Here is a 14,995-nt window from a genome sequence, read left to right on the forward strand (position 1 = left end):
TATGAATGTGTGTGTATATGTGTAGACAGTCTATCTGCACGACCTCATTCTGTCTCTAGTTCCAGAGGTGGAAATACCCAAAGACATAAACACCACCCCGTAATTCTCTCTCTCTCTCTCTCTCTTTCGTTTCCCTCCTCGCTCACTTCCCGCCCTCATATTCTCTGCTAGATACTTACCCTTTCCGTCATCCCTCCGTCACCACCACCACCACCACCATCCACCATGAATACCCCGTGCCATACTCTCACAGCTTCGACTTCATCGACACCACGGCCACCTCCTCCTCCCTCTCCTTCTCGGCCTGCTCCTTCAAGACCCTCTTGAGAATCTTCCCGCTGGGACTCTTCGGGATGACGTCGACGAAGACCACGCCGCCGGTCAGCGCCTTGTAGCTGGCGAGGTTCTTGCGGATGAACGCCTTGACCGTGTCCTCGGTCAGGGGCGGTGACGACGATTGCTGCTCGCGCGGCCGCCGCACCACGTACGCCCGGATCAGCTCGTCGGCGTGCGGCGGGCGGCCCGCGGGACGGAAGCCGAGCACCGCGCAGTCGACGATGTCGGGATGGGAGAGGAGCACGGCTTCGAGCTCCGAGGGGGACACTTGGAAGCCGCGTACTTTGATCAGTTCCTTGAAAGGGGGACAGGATTTGTTAGTATGTAAGTAAGTCAGATCCTCTACAGGGAGGGGGGGTTTTGTTGTTGTGTTATATGGGGTAGATAGATAGCAAGGAAATCATAATAGGATGTCGTTTCTGTTTTCTGTTCGAATAAGGGGTGGGTGTTTTTGGTTTGTTTTTGTGGGAAGTATCAACACCAGCAACACGCCAAAGAAGAGAGGGTCGGATTGGTGATGGATAAAGGACGTGAAGGGGCAGGCAGGCAGGCAGGCAATGAGTGGGGAGTGGCAAGGACAGGCAAAAAAAACAAACCTTTCTCCTGTCTACAATGTACCACTTCTTCGTCTTGCCGTCGCAGTACAGCACGTCGCCGGTCTTGAAGTAGCCCTCGGCGTCGTACGCGTCGGCGTTGGCCTTGGGGTTGTTGAAGTAGCCCCGGATCACCGTGGGCCCGCGCACGCACAGCTCGCCCTGCACGTCGTAGGCGGTGATGTCGTTGCCCTGGTCGTCGATGAGTCTGCGTGTTGATGCGCCGTCGAGGTTAGTTGGTTTAATCTGGTTTAGGTTCTGGGATAGGATGTTTGACTTGGACTTGACACAATAATCTGGAGAAAAATAGACACCAATATGCTGAGACAAGGGGGGGTGCGTTCTCGCAGGTGAAACTCACTTGACGTCGGTATTCGGCAGAAACCGACTCCCCACGCTGCCCGTCTCGTCCCTCTCCGGGTGGAAGAACTGGCTGATGGTTCCGGTGGTCTCGGTCATGCCAAAGACCTGGGTGAAGCTGGCGTCAGGGGCGCACAGGTCCTGGAACTTCTTCTGGGAGGCGGCGTCGAGGGGCGCGGCGCCGCACTTGATCTTCCGGAGCGACTTGAGCGAGTACCGGTGACGCAGCGGGGACATGATGATGGCGATGACCAGGGGCGGCACGATGCCGATGTTGGTGATGCGGTGGCGCTCCAGCGCGGCGAGAAACCCCTCGAGCTCGAACCGTCGCATGATCCAGCACTGGTCGCCCGTCTTGAAGGGGCAGGCGTGCACCAGCGGCACCGTGGCGACGTGGAACCCCGGCAGCGTGTACAGGTTGCGCACCTCCCACGGCACGGGCGCGATGTCGTGCAGCATCGTGTGCCACGAGGTCGCGTTGTAATGTGACTGCATGGCCGTCTTGGGCAGGCCGGTCGTGCCCGACGTGTTGAGCCGCGCCACCTGGGTGCTCTGCAACTCCTCCAGGTCCGTGATGCGCACCCAGTCCTCCTCGCCTTGCTGGAGGAGCCACTCCCAGCTCCGGAACCCGGCGGGGACGCGCTGCTCGGGCCGGGTGTTGAAGATGAAGATCATGTCCCGTGCGACGCCTTCGAGGTCTGCCGCCTCCAGGATGGGTCCCAGCACCTCCGGCTCCACGATGAACATCTTGACCTGCGCGGTGCGGATGTGGTGCCGGATCTCATAGACCTGGTAGGCCGGGTTGGTGCCGCTGGGTGGCAGAGGTTTCGCATTAACCAAGCTTTTCTGTACCGAACGGCAGGGAGGGAAGAAGGACGGGAGGGCAGGGGTGTGTTTGCACAGACAGGTTGTGCATCATACGCCTCCTCAACACCCTCAATCTCTTCCAAGGAGACACACAAACTTACCTGAAAATACCGCCCGCGGCCACTCCACCGAGGAAGAGCATCGAATACATGATCTTTTGGCGTCGAAGGAGGACAAATCAACACCCATCAGAGCCTAGGATGTGCCAAAGGGTGGCGGGAAGGGGAAAAAGGGGAAGAAGAGAAGGGGAAGCAGGAGAAGATACGGCACCGACAAAAGTCGTCGTGTGCTCTCAAATGTATCGACGTCAATTCCTTCTGGCGGGAAAACTTACATCGTTGAACGACGCGATGCTGAAACAGTCGCCCCTCTTCAGCCCAGCCTTGCGAAACCCAGCGGCGAGTTTCCTCGTAAAGGACCGTCCTTGCCGCCATGATATCGTGCGGCTGGGGTTTTCGAGGTCGTGATAGATCTTTGGTTCTGTATGTCAGACCCTCTCCTCTGGGAGACTCTTCTATTGTTGGGGAGAGTGTGCGTGGGTGGGTGGGTAGAAGGGGTTGACAAGGACTGAAGTATGAGGCAGCCGAAAGGGGAGAGCGGGTGTGGGGATATATTAGATATAGATAGAGATAGACTGGATTGGGATAAACAGTAAAGACAATACTCACCGGCTTATCAGGATCATAAGCACACTCGTCGAAGACGAGCGAGATCAGATCCTTCTGCGGCAGGGGGTAAGATTCTTGACTGAGCCATGGCATCTTTGCTGGACGGGGGGTTGTGATTGCGGTGATGGTGGTGGTGGTGGCCTGCTCCTCCTTAGAGAATACGGTAGTCAAGCGCGTGGACGCGGGGAGAGAGTTTGTGTACAATAGGAGCTGGGTAGCTATGACTTAGCTGATGGCGCCCGCCCCCTAATGTGCATGCGACTCAACTCAACTCAACTCAACCTCTCCCCATACATAGGTACGAGTAGGGGGGCTTGGGTTATTAGCCACGGGGCGTGTGCTGAGTCCGACTCTCTGACAGCGCTGTCTCTGTGCCGTGTCAGCCATCTTGACATGCCCGTCTGGGGGTGCCGAGGATTTGTTCGGTAAAGGATGGATAGACTGGCTGGAAGGGGAGCCAAAGGAGCCTTAGGCGGTGGGAGGTGGGGAGGAGGAGTTGTCTACTAAAGGGGCTAGCTACTATTACAGTAGGCTTGAATAATGAATTCAGGGGGCTCCGTCTGGGGGGCGCGGGAGAAAGTGTGGGGAGATGGGACGCGGGAAGCACTGTATGTCCTGTAGATAGGAAATACCATCGAGTTGTGGTCTATCCCAGTGAGAAAGAAAGGCATAAAGAGAGTAGTCAGTCACACAGGGAAGGCAACAGAGCGACAGTATTCAAGGGGGTATCCCATAGCTAGGTACCGTAGTAAACAGAGATTCCTTGCGCCTATGTAGCAGTTGCATATATGCCCCTAGAACTAACTGATATGTCCTGTTCCTCCAATGCTACGACAACCTCGCCTTCAGCGACCCAGATGCATCCCTCAATTCAACCGCCGCCTGCGAGATGACCACACGATCGCCTGCCAGCTGTCGATAGACGATCTTCCGGCCCCCGTCCTCGCGCCACATCTCCGTGCGCACTACCTCGCCGGGATACACGGGCTTGCTCAACCGCAACTTGACGCTCTGGAAGCGCTGGAAATCGCCGCCAGCGAACGTGTCGATGATGTGCAACACGCCCATACCCACCGTGCAAGTGCCCGTCAGGATCGGACCTGGGAACCCACCGGCCTTGGCCACGGCCGGGTCGATGTGGAGGGGGTTTAGGTCGCCCGACGCCGCACGGTACAGGGCGCCCTGCTCCGGCGAGGTCTGGTATTCCACCACCGCGTCCGGCTTGCGGTCGGTGGGCGTCGGGTGGATTGCCGTGGCGGCACCGCGGGGGATGGGTTTCGTCGACGCCCCTTTCCCGGGCACTTTCATGACGAACGACGTCCACTCGCTGTAGCAGATCTCCTCGCCCGTGGCGGCGTTGACGGTGGTGATGCCCACGGCCACGGTGACGCCGCTGCGGCGGTCCACGATGTCGACCACGCGGGCCGTGGTGTTCAGTGTCGCCTGTTTGGGAAACGTGCCCTTCATTTCGAGATAGTGCTCGCCGTGGACGTGGTTGTGGGCCTGGAAGTTGGGCAGGAATTCCATCATCCCGTACGTGACTTCACGCATGACCGAGATGACAGGGAGGGTCGCGAACGTCGGCACGGCCGCAAAGTCTGGATGTGCTTCGAAGCATCGTGACAGGTCGGTGCCTTTGACGCCCAGGGCGATGTTGTAGGTGATGATGTTGTTGGGGGTGTAGCTGCTGGTCACACTCCACGATCGCTTTTTGATGCTGTCGACGTCGATAGTCGTCGCCATGGCTGCTCAAGTATAGTGACCAAGAAGATGACGGTCCGTCCAACAATTAGACTTTTGTACACCTAGAGAATAGTGTGCATGCACAACGCGTTTATGTATGCCCGAGGCAGATATGGGCGGATTGTCTACCGAGGTCAGCTCGGGCCTTGGAAGGGCATGGGCTGGCTGCACGACGGAGGCGGTCTCGATGCAGGCGGCCCTATGCGGAAGCAAGCTCAAGAGAGCAGCGTTGTCCCTTTTCGATGTGCTCGAGCGAGAGGTGGCCGTGATCCTTAGGGAAGCTCAACTCACCCAGAGCAATGTACCAGAAGCAACTCCACAGCTAGCTTCCACGCCCAGAGCCTTGCCTCTAGCAAACTTTCTGCGGGGAAGGGCGGGGGTCTTACCAGATCAAGATAGCCTTGCTTCCGAGGTCAACAGCAACAAGTTCCAATGCCATGAGACTCAGGGCCCAAAGTATAGAAACAACGTAGAACATGTAGACCGGTATGCCAGGCCACTCGGTATACTTCCTCTCGATGTGACCAGTCGCCATTCGTTCCCTTTGTGAAACACGTCCCTCAGAATTGACCGATCGTACCAACAAACTCACCTCAAGAAAATGACCACCACACCCCCGACGTTTCAGACCGTCATCGCGACAAGCCTATCACCAGGGGCTCTGCTGCTGGAATACAACCAACCCAAGATCTCCAACGCATTCACGCTCCAGCAGTACCACGACCTCGCCGACGCACTTCGCTGGGCGCGCAATGTCGATTCCATCCGGGTGATCGTCCTCACAGGCAAGGGCAAGCACTACTGTGCCGGAAAAGTGCTACTGCCCCCAGGTGAATCGGGACCGACCATCGAGCAAGAAATCGAAGCGGGCCGCAAACTGGGAGACGAGCTACAGGGCTACCCGAAGGTGCTCATTGCCGCCGTCCACGGCGCGGCCATCGGATGGGGATGCACCCAACTGTGGAACTTCGATCTGGTGTACGCGTGGGAGAAGGCGGCCGTGTTTCAGACTCCCTTCATGAGCCTGGGATTCGTCCCTGAAGGGGCGTCGAGCTGGAGTTTTCCCAAAGTCATGGGCAAACAGCGCGCCAACGCACTGCTGTTGGCAGCGGAAAAGCTGAACGCGCGGGAGATGTACGATGCGGGCATGGTGACCAAAGTCATCGGAGGTGACACGGTCGAGGCGTTTCGCGACGAGGTCTTCAAGATCGCAAAGAGGATAGGCACCTACAGCGCCGAGAGTCTGAGGATGGCCAAGGCACAGGTGAATCGGCCGACGGTGTTGGCTCAGCAGCGGGAGGCGGGAATGTGGGAAGCGGTGGATTTAAAGGTGCGACTGAACAGTGACGAGGCCAAAGCGGCGATGAAGGCATTCGCGAACAAGAGCAAGTCGAAATTGTAATCAGGAGGTGTGCAAGCACTGCGAGGTAGAAGGAGGGCAGATTTCTGTATGCGGCCCAAAGGAGTTAAGCGTGTCGGCAGGTCGGACGCAGCCCTGCTGACATAATGAAGTACGTACGGTACGGCGGAGTAAATACCGAGTGCCGTTCTCGAAATTATTTTTCCTGAAAATTCACAATTGCGGTGGCGGAGAAGACTCTTGGTGCGTCCACTATCCTTGCGCCAACTTCGCTTCCTGTCCCTCAGATTGTACAGATAAGCAAAAGCACGTCAGGGCTCATCAGAATGAGCAAGCATAAACTCGACGACGAGGCCGCTCAACTGGCCAAGCAGGAGCGGAAGAGGAGGAAGAGGGACCGCAAGGAAGCCCTTCGTCTGCAGGATATCACACCGTCTTCCACAGAGGCCACGGCCAACTCGACCCCGGCTCCAGAGGACAAGGCCATCGACAGCGCTACTGACAACGACAATGTCTTCAACAAGCCCGTATCGGCGCTTGGAACGCTCCGCAAGGCCGAAGTCGATAATTTTCTGAAAACACAATCAGTGCAGATTTTTGATCCCCAGAATACAGACGTACAACCTATCCTCGCCTTCTCGCACCTCCCCGAAGAGTTAGCCTCTCAATTCTCAGGCGTTTTCGCCTCCTTCCAAAAGCCCTCGTCCATCCAGTCTGCCGCATGGCCCTTTCTGTTGTCCGGTCGAGATGTGGTTGGTGTGGCGGAAACAGGCAGCGGGAAAACACTGGCCTTCGGCCTGCCTCTTGTCGTTCGCCTCACATCTCTCGAGAAGAAGAAGGGAATTAGAGCTGTCATTGTGGCGCCCACACGAGAACTGGCGATCCAAGTGTTTGAACAGTTGGACAAGCTCAGCAAGACAACTCAAAACCTGAAGGCGGCATGCATATACGGAGGGACCAACAAGGACGAACAGCGCCGCAGCTTGAAAGGCGCAAATATCGTCGTCGCAACTCCGGGCCGATTGAAAGACTTCATGTCCGACGGCACGGTCGACGTGTCCAAGACGCGGTACCTAGTCCTCGACGAAGCAGACCGGATGCTGGACAAGGGATTTGAGGATGACATCAAACACATCATTTCCCAGATGCCGTCCGCGAAGAAGCGACAGACGGCAATGTTCACCGCCACCTGGCCAAAGTCGATCCGCGAGCTGGCCGCAACCTTCATGCAGCAACCCGTTAAAATCACCATTGGGCGCGAGGATACCGACGACTCGGGAGAATTGAGGGCCAACACACGGATCGTGCAGAAAGTCGAGGTCATCGACGGCTTTGAAAAGCAGCAGCGTCTTCTGCAGTTGCTAAAACAGCACACCGCCGGTCAAAAGCGCAACGACCGCATCCTGGTATTCTGTCTGTACAAAAAGGAAGCCCTTCGGATCGAGAACTTCATCCGCTCACGGGGGTTCAACGTCGCAGGAATCCACGGAGATATGTCACAGTCTGCACGCATCAACAGCCTGGAATCATTCAAGTCTGGCGCCACAACCCTCCTCGTGGCCACCGACGTAGCGGCACGGGGGCTGGACATCCCTGAGGTGAAACTCGTCATCAACGTCACATTCCCCTTGACTGCAGAAGACTATGTTCACCGCATTGGTCGCACGGGCCGCGCCGGCAAGGACGGCCTCGCCATCACTTTCTTCACAGAACAGGATAAGGGCCTGGCAGGCTCGCTGATCAACGTCTTGAAAGCTGCCAAGCAGGACGTGCCCGAGAATCTGTTGAGGTTCGGCACCACGGTGAAGAAGAAGGTTCATAGTGAGTACGGTGCCTTCTATCGGGAGGCCGAGGAAGGAGAGAAGACGACCTCGACGAAAATCACGTTTGACGATTGATGGAATTTAAAAATAAATTGTTATTCATTTCGTAGGTTCGTGTGTCGCTTTTGTCGAACAGGGTTTCAAAAAGCTGGGCATCTTTGCAGCGAGGCGTTTCGGGAGGATAGAGTCGAGGAGTTGCAAGAGGAATTCGCGCTCGGTAACGAGACTAAAAATTAAACAGATCGATTAGGCATGGGCAGCACTTAGGATGAACATGTCGGGGGGAAAAGAAGACAACTCACATGGTAGAACCCAAAACTATCGCGCCGCTGATCCAGAAACCAAGGAACTGGAGATCCAATCCCCCCATTCCCGCATCTGATGTCGTGTTGAAGCCTCTCATTCTCAGTCCGAGCATCACAAGCAGCGTGACAGCGATGCTCGCCTTTGCTGGCACCATGTCCTTGACCATCGTCGTCCTGGCCCGTCCCTTTCCCTCAGACTCGTCCTCACGTCGGGTGACCCAGGTTCTCAGAAACCACAAGCTCCATAGAATCCTCAGGCCCATGTTCACCATGTTCGCGCCCACGAGGCCAACGCTGCCCATTCCCCACGCCCTCAATAGAGCCCATGCCACCACCCCATAAATCCCCGTAAATACGAGCATCCAGAGACTCTGGTTCCGCAACTGTGCCGGGGATGCGACGCTTGTGACGAACGCGTCGAGGATGCCGTTCACCGCCATGAGCGGGATGTAGTAGCAGTAGGCTGATAGGAGGAGAGATGTCGACGGAGTGCGCCATTGAGGGGAGAGGACGTAGGGAATGAGGGCAGGGAGGATATTTGGCGCGAGGCTGATCAAAGGCAGAGAAAAAAGAAGGTAGACGTGGATGGTTGTAAAGAGGTAAGAGAGGCCGAGGCGGGTATCGCTGTTCTGGTTCGTGGTAATCTTGTTTCGCGAATCCGAGGGCTGGACGCCTTTGGCACTGATCGAGGGAGATGGGGAGAGGAGTCGTCCGAATGTGTTTCGACTACTCTCCTCCACAGGTTGGAAGACCAGGCGTGCCAACAAGCCGCCATAGTTAGAGGCCAGAGCGAAGGCGCCTTGGTCTGCGAGGGTAGAAAAGAAACTCATAATGAGGGCGTCGCCTTGCGTAAGGAGCAGTTTGAAGATAGACTGCATGTACATTGTTGCCGCCAGAGCGAGAATTTCCCTGTGGAAGCGCTTCAAGTAGTATATGTGGCCTGACGAGGGCGAAAGTATCGGTTTCGGGGCGAGGCTGAAATTCTCAGTCATCGATAGTTTTATCGTTGGCAGGAAGTAAAGAGCCAGCAGAGTGAAGGCATATGCTACCTGGCCCACAGCAAAGGGAAGTATAGAAGGAGCGAGGCCTTCCCGATGCCCCAGCACCGCGACGATGCAAGCTGAAATACATCTTGCCATTGCGGCACTGGTCTCTGCACGTGCCCTCTCCTTGTACAGCGCTTTCTGCTGGATGACAACGAATGCTGGCTCGGCAAGTAGTTCGACCAAGGTTGCCCCTGCGTAGAACTGGAACGATACATCAAAGTAAGGACTGCTGAGGACTTCATCTGAGGCACTCTGTAGATAGGAGAAGCCAAACAATGTTGAGATACCCAGACCCAGGAGCACAGCCAGATGGGAGAGGTTGATGACAGTCTGCGTCTCGGTTCCCACCACCTTTTGCTCTTCCTTTCCAGAAGAATTGGCATCTGACGACTGTGTAGATGGACGCGGCCGTTGCAGAGCCACGCGAAGGCTCTCGCGAGCAAAGTATAGACTGGTCACAGAGACCAGTTCGAGCTGCACGGCGATCCCCAGCAGTGATGGAGATAGGAAGCGAAGAAGGAATTGGTTGCCGATGAAGGTGAGCGCTCTGGAAGCTACCTGGATCAGGATGAGCAAGAACGTCCCACTCTTTGCTTGAGACACTTCTGAGCCAGACATTGTGAAATCTTGGAACCGGGGGAAACTTGGTGGTTTCGGTCCGGCTTTGCTGGCTGGGTACTGAGAGATCGTCAACCTCGAGTAAAAACGGGCATCTAGAAGACAGAGGTCAACTAGATCTAGAAGGCATGTTCACGCCTCGCTCCAAGATCTTGGGCAAACAATGTCCGTAGCGATAAGTCGGTCGAGACGTTAGGGATCCAGAGAGAAACGTGGCCTCTGTACTTCTCCGCTGAGCGTAACAGGTTGATGGGGCAATTCCTAGAACAGCTGGGAAAAGGAACCTGGCACCCTGCCAAGATCACGTCGGTCAATCAAGATGCATGTTGTGTGTACAGAGAATGTTGAGGTAGTTTGAGAGATTGACGTTATCAAGAGAAATTGTTGGAGGTTCGTCGGAGCAGTTGATACTATTGCTTTTCCACCTACGTGTCGCGAGGCACATTGACATGTACCACGAAACCACGAGCACTCACTCCATCAAGCTTACACTTCAACGCCTGACGAGCTACATCAAAGAATGGGATTTCTTGTGGCTCCGCAGCCCTTGCAAAGCCTGTTGTTTGCCTCTACATGCACCTTTGCGCCATAGCCCATATCCCGCCACGGTATGCCCGGTTGGATGGTTTCAACCCATGAACAAGCCTGAGATGGCAATGATGATACAGGTTCAGCTTTTTCCCGGCCACAGTTCAGCCCTCTCATACCTCGTCCACGTCCATCTTCTCCACGACCACTAAACTATCCGAGTCACTTCCACTGCCAATTTCATGCACGGTAACATAGCGGCCGATCTCCTCCTTCGTGATAACCTTCTCGTTCAGCACGGCAGTCGTACCTCTGGCAAACTTGTAATTGCGCTCCTTCTTTACCCGCTCGTTTGGTTTGATGTAGTTTCGCAGCAGCTGCGACGGCTTGCCCTTCTCAATCACGCAAACATCGACGTTGCTCCCCGAACCCAGGTCATTGAAGATACCTGCCAAAATCGCTTCCGAGCAGATCTTGATGGCTTCTTCTCGGTTGCAGTTCTTTTTCCATGTTGATTCGAACACAGCCATGGCCGCAAGTGAGCCAGAGCCCATGGTCACGTAGGGTAGTTTGTCTGTTGACCCATGAGCGTGGACGGTGAATAATCCTACTCCGGTAGGATCAACTCCCGCAACCACAAGGTACGCGCCAATGTGGCCTTGGTATCTGAAGAGGTGTTGTTTTAGCATCGTCATCACGGTGACGACTCGGGGTGTCCGGCCGGTAGATAGAGAGTGTAGTTCGAGATTGGAGGAGATGAGAGCAGTAGTAAATTCGGTGTCTGCTGCGGTACCGGCACCGGCACACCAGATGTTGGGAGAAATGTAATGCAATTTCTCGCAGTTCTGTTGAGAATTAGAAAGTGTCATAGAGCTTCAGTGAGGTGTTCGTACCTTGTCCGCAACTATAGGTCCGCTCGTTGCTCTTGTGTCTGCAGCGATCTATCCAGCTGGTCAGCCTGCTCAAATCGAAAGCGGAGTTGATGGGATTGGATTGTTGTCACGTACCACCACACCATTGTCGAATATGCAACCAACAATAGTTGTTCCAGTGCTAGTTGCCTTCGGTAACGGGACACCTCGCGCATGTAGGGCTGCGTTGCGATTGTAGTTGCTAAAATCGAAGCCGGGCATCTTCGCGGTTGAGGCGCAGGCCCTTGAGTGAGGATCGTACCGGTTGAGAGACTACTGAGTCGGGATTGAAGCTGATGGGAGGACTTGAAGATAGACTTATGATGTCTGGTCCGAGTATTCAAGCAGAGTTGTGTGGTGAGCAAGGGAGAAAGAAGTATGAGAAACAATTACTGAACGATGGTCTGCAGCGGACCTGAAGGCAGCTTTGGTGATGCGCAACACTTGACGCGGTAGCGCGAGGATCCGCTGCTTTAAGAGGAAGATCAAAACTAGCCCATTCTGGTCGGATCCAGACACTTTTGCATTTCCTGGCGACATCAATGTCGGTTTTCTCTCCTATCTGCGGTAGGTATCTAGATCCTCCCATCTATGTGTCTAGAGTCCTTTTCTTTGTGTGCGCTCGTGGGTTGTTCGAGATGCCGCTGGACATGGCAGCGAGAGCTTAGACAGATATTTCGCCCAACAGGCACCAACCACAGCTTCGATCCAGCTGATACCTTGACAATTCAGGCCTTCGTATCCGTGGTCTCCACAAGCTCATGCTCTTGAACGCCAGTTCCCTTCTCGGCGATCGAGCCCCGCTTGCGAAGTTCTTCTTCCTCGTCTTGTTGTGCAGCCTTTTCCATCTCCTCCTTCTCGGCCTCGGTAGCGCCATAGAAGTGGATAGCAACCTGCTCGCCAAATTGGGCATTGATATCTTCCTAGAATAGGTGTCAGCAGATACTCAGGTATGCAATCCATCACATTGGAGCGTACCAAGCTTCGGCCCTTGGTCTCAGGGCACATGAAGAAGACGAAGGCAATGTGGAAGGCGGTAGGAATAATCATAACCAGGAAGAATTTCCAGCCGATTTCATTCAGCGCGATCGGACCCGCAACGAGCAGGATGATGTCTGCGAGATAGAGACCGCACATACCGACGGCCATACCTTGACTGCGGATATGCGTCGGGAAGATTTCAGATCTGTCATTTCACGTTAGTAACGCGGACTGAGACCACTTTCTGATTCTCGAAGAGGCAAACTTACACATATAAGAACTGGCTAGCATCCATGAAAGTCGACCAGAAAGGGGTAATGAACTATAAATTAGGCGTCAGTCAAACGAAGGGAGCCGATGGTGAGTGGACAAAGCAACTTACCAAGAAAATGAAGAAGACGCCGAAATCCAAGGCCACCTTGTTGGTGGTGCCTAGGTAGGTTGCTTGGATCGCAATTTCACAGATCAGGCTGACAAGAATACCACTCAATCCGATAAGCATGAACCTCCGTCGGCCGAATCTTTCGACGAAGAAAGCACAGAAGATATTGCCAGGGAACTGTAAGGTTATGTTAGCGTGTGCCATTATCCAGAGACCGTCCGCGATTATCTAGAAGATCAAGGAAACTTACTGTTGACAAGACCCACAATGCGCTGAGCAACAGGGGCCAATATCCAGTCATGCCGAGTTGGGTATAGAGAATAACTCCGTAGTTTGCGATGATCAAGACGCCTGTGAACTGATTGTTCCACATGAGCAGGAACCCCACGAGCGCACGTCTCCTGTTGGGTGCCGTCTTAAACACCTCCAGCTTGGAAGTGGTGGCTTTGATCTGGTTGTCCAACTCAACCTGTTTCCTCATCTGATAGTACTCCTTGCGGGCAAGGGAGTCATGAGGGTCGTCCTTTGACCTATGCAGACGCTTGATCACTTCATGAGCTTCGTCATAGCGCCCGTGCATCATGAGCCAGCGGGGACTATAGGGCAGCCACGGTGAGCCCACGAGCAGGAGGAGGGCGGGGGCCATCTGGAACGCAATTGGGAAACGCCATGGGAACGATGACTCCGATCCGCTTGCCGAAATGAAGTAGACTCCAAAGCCGATGAAACCGGAAAGAGTGTAGCCCATTGCGAACATAACTCCCTGTGACTCGTTAGAAGCTGGAAAGCACCAGAGAAGGCTGTTCAACAGGCGCTTACGTGCATCGAGACCATGAAGCCGCGACTTTCTGGTGTTGACACCTCAGCCTGGTACATGGGAATAGCGGTCACTAAAGCACCGATCTATAATGTGGTTAGCATTGTCATACAGCAATTGGGCCAAGGCAACCATCGTGAAGCTTGTTGCATTGGCATCACAGAATCTCCGTAGACTTACACCCAGACCATTGATGACACGACCGACCAAGAACATCGCATTGTCCACCGCACCTGCGCAAATAGCCGCTCCAATGACAAGGATGACTGCTGCAACTTGAATGGTGTGCTTGCGACTAAATTTGTCGGCACAATAGGCACAGGCCGCTGCTCCGATGGCAGATCCAGCAGAGTTCACACCTAGGCAAACAGGATATCAGAACTTTTTCTCCTACTGCGCGTGAGATTGAAAGCTTTACCATTGAAAGCACCGATGAATTGAGTGGTGCGACTGTAGCCGGGCTCTCCCTGAGGGGCAAGGTGAAGAGATTTGTAGAAGCTGGGTTGTCCTATGGTAGAGCTGACTTTCTGTCAATTTGGTGACCCGTTAGGAACGAGGTGAGCGAGTCCTTACCCGATAATGGCCATTCCATAGGAACAGGACGTCGAACCCAGCGCAACGAAGATCACGACGGCCAGGTTAAAGGCATTGGGAATGAGTTTCCCCATTGTGAGAGGAAACGTCTCTCAGACGTGGATAATCCAACTGAGACTGAGATTCTTCTGCGAGATTTCGTCTCGGAACCATAAGATGGAGAGAACGGAGAGCCGCCTAGCACGGTCCTGGCACCACGGGGGAGCTTTATATCGCGGTCTCAGGCGTGCTGATGGCAAGCTCCGGATTTCAGGACAAGCCAGACAAACCCTTCTCGAGTGGTCTGAACTGGTCTCCGAGTTACGAGGATAGACGAGGCATAGACGCAAACCGACTGTCACAAAACACTAGGCACCTAGTCCTTTCTGAGGAGAAGTTCAATCTTTGATTGGATATCATAACACACTTTCTTGGTCGAACTCTGAGAATGGCCGGGGCCAGACCAGCGAGGTCAGCCAAGTCAGGTCAATCAAACCATCTAACCTCAATAGAGAAGAGTGGCGACCAGGGCTGAAGCGAGAGCCAAGCTCACGGATGCGATAGGTATCAGCTGTGGGCTCAAGTTTTACCCTCGGGCTGGGTCCGGTGGAAGTGCGGGGAGCGGTCACAGAGGTCTCGAATCCCCGGGTTTGCGGGGAGTCACCGAGGTCGATTTCTGGAAACAGTTAGGGGATCCCGCAATTCCTGGCTGGGACTTAGATCCCGGGAGGGCTGAGCGTTGTCTCTGATAATGACCTATGCAGTAGGCATAATGCAGTTAAAGGGGGGTTGTTTAACTTTCATGTGGATGTCGATTATCCTCGGGTTAGATAGACCACCCTAAAGAAACCCACCTTGTTTGTGACGAGACCGATGAACTGAATAGACGATTGGCTTGTGCGGAAATTGTGAACAGAAATCGACCTGAGGGCCACCGGGCGCTTGCCCCGTGTCTGGGGGGTTAGTCCGTGCAGAGGCATGTTCAACCGAACCCACCACGACGGTACCGCTCGAAAACTCCACGTGTCCATACTGCGAAATCGGAACATCATTTCGAGATACTTTTCTCGTAGTTGACCATCCG

The 14,995-nt window shown here is 54.6% G+C and overlaps 7 protein-coding genes across 7 annotated transcripts; 2 read left to right on the forward strand and 5 right to left on the reverse strand.

Annotated features, from left to right (window-relative positions):
• Positions 1 to 247: 247 nt before the first annotated feature.
• On the reverse strand, positions 248 to 2,917 carry AYL99_06796 (hypothetical protein; the record flags this gene model as incomplete). The annotated part of the gene is made up of 6 exons (XM_018838305.1): positions 248 to 631; positions 933 to 1,137; positions 1,291 to 2,100; positions 2,258 to 2,310; positions 2,491 to 2,628; positions 2,825 to 2,917. The coding sequence occupies 6 exons, from the start codon at positions 2,915 to 2,917 to the stop codon at positions 248 to 250; spliced, it is 1,683 nt and encodes a 560-aa protein (XP_018692865.1).
• Positions 2,918 to 3,652: 735 nt separating this feature from the next.
• On the reverse strand, positions 3,653 to 4,567 carry AYL99_06797 (hypothetical protein; the record flags this gene model as incomplete). The annotated part of the gene is made up of 1 exon (XM_018838306.1): positions 3,653 to 4,567. One exon carries the CDS (start codon positions 4,565 to 4,567, stop codon positions 3,653 to 3,655), a length of 915 nt encoding a protein of 304 aa, XP_018692866.1.
• A 601-nt stretch (positions 4,568 to 5,168) lies between these two features.
• AYL99_06798 (hypothetical protein) lies at positions 5,169 to 5,969 on the forward strand (the record flags this gene model as incomplete). Its single annotated transcript, XM_018838307.1, has 1 exon — positions 5,169 to 5,969. The coding sequence occupies one exon, from the start codon at positions 5,169 to 5,171 to the stop codon at positions 5,967 to 5,969; it is 801 nt and encodes a 266-aa protein (XP_018692867.1).
• Positions 5,970 to 6,253: 284 nt separating this feature from the next.
• AYL99_06799 (hypothetical protein) lies at positions 6,254 to 7,825 on the forward strand (the record flags this gene model as incomplete). Its single annotated transcript, XM_018838308.1, has 1 exon — positions 6,254 to 7,825. The coding sequence occupies one exon, from the start codon at positions 6,254 to 6,256 to the stop codon at positions 7,823 to 7,825; it is 1,572 nt and encodes a 523-aa protein (XP_018692868.1).
• A 223-nt stretch (positions 7,826 to 8,048) lies between these two features.
• On the reverse strand, positions 8,049 to 9,719 carry AYL99_06800 (hypothetical protein; the record flags this gene model as incomplete). The annotated part of the gene is made up of 1 exon (XM_018838309.1): positions 8,049 to 9,719. One exon carries the CDS (start codon positions 9,717 to 9,719, stop codon positions 8,049 to 8,051), a length of 1,671 nt encoding a protein of 556 aa, XP_018692869.1.
• Positions 9,720 to 10,420: 701 nt separating this feature from the next.
• On the reverse strand, positions 10,421 to 11,380 carry AYL99_06801 (proteasome component PUP1; the record flags this gene model as incomplete). The annotated part of the gene is made up of 3 exons (XM_018838310.1): positions 10,421 to 11,092; positions 11,141 to 11,188; positions 11,255 to 11,380. 3 exons carry the CDS (start codon positions 11,378 to 11,380, stop codon positions 10,421 to 10,423), a joined length of 846 nt encoding a protein of 281 aa, XP_018692870.1.
• Positions 11,381 to 11,886: 506 nt separating this feature from the next.
• On the reverse strand, positions 11,887 to 14,006 carry AYL99_06802 (hypothetical protein; the record flags this gene model as incomplete). The annotated part of the gene is made up of 9 exons (XM_018838311.1): positions 11,887 to 12,081; positions 12,137 to 12,344; positions 12,409 to 12,461; positions 12,522 to 12,698; positions 12,772 to 13,284; positions 13,341 to 13,424; positions 13,519 to 13,697; positions 13,757 to 13,857; positions 13,912 to 14,006. The coding sequence occupies 9 exons, from the start codon at positions 14,004 to 14,006 to the stop codon at positions 11,887 to 11,889; spliced, it is 1,605 nt and encodes a 534-aa protein (XP_018692871.1).
• Between the last annotated feature and the right edge of the window lie 989 nt (positions 14,007 to 14,995).

Source organism: Fonsecaea erecta, assembly GCF_001651985.1.
Source record: "Fonsecaea erecta strain CBS 125763 chromosome Unknown Scaff5, whole genome shotgun sequence".
NCBI classification, from domain to species: Eukaryota; Fungi; Ascomycota; class Eurotiomycetes; order Chaetothyriales; family Herpotrichiellaceae; genus Fonsecaea; species Fonsecaea erecta.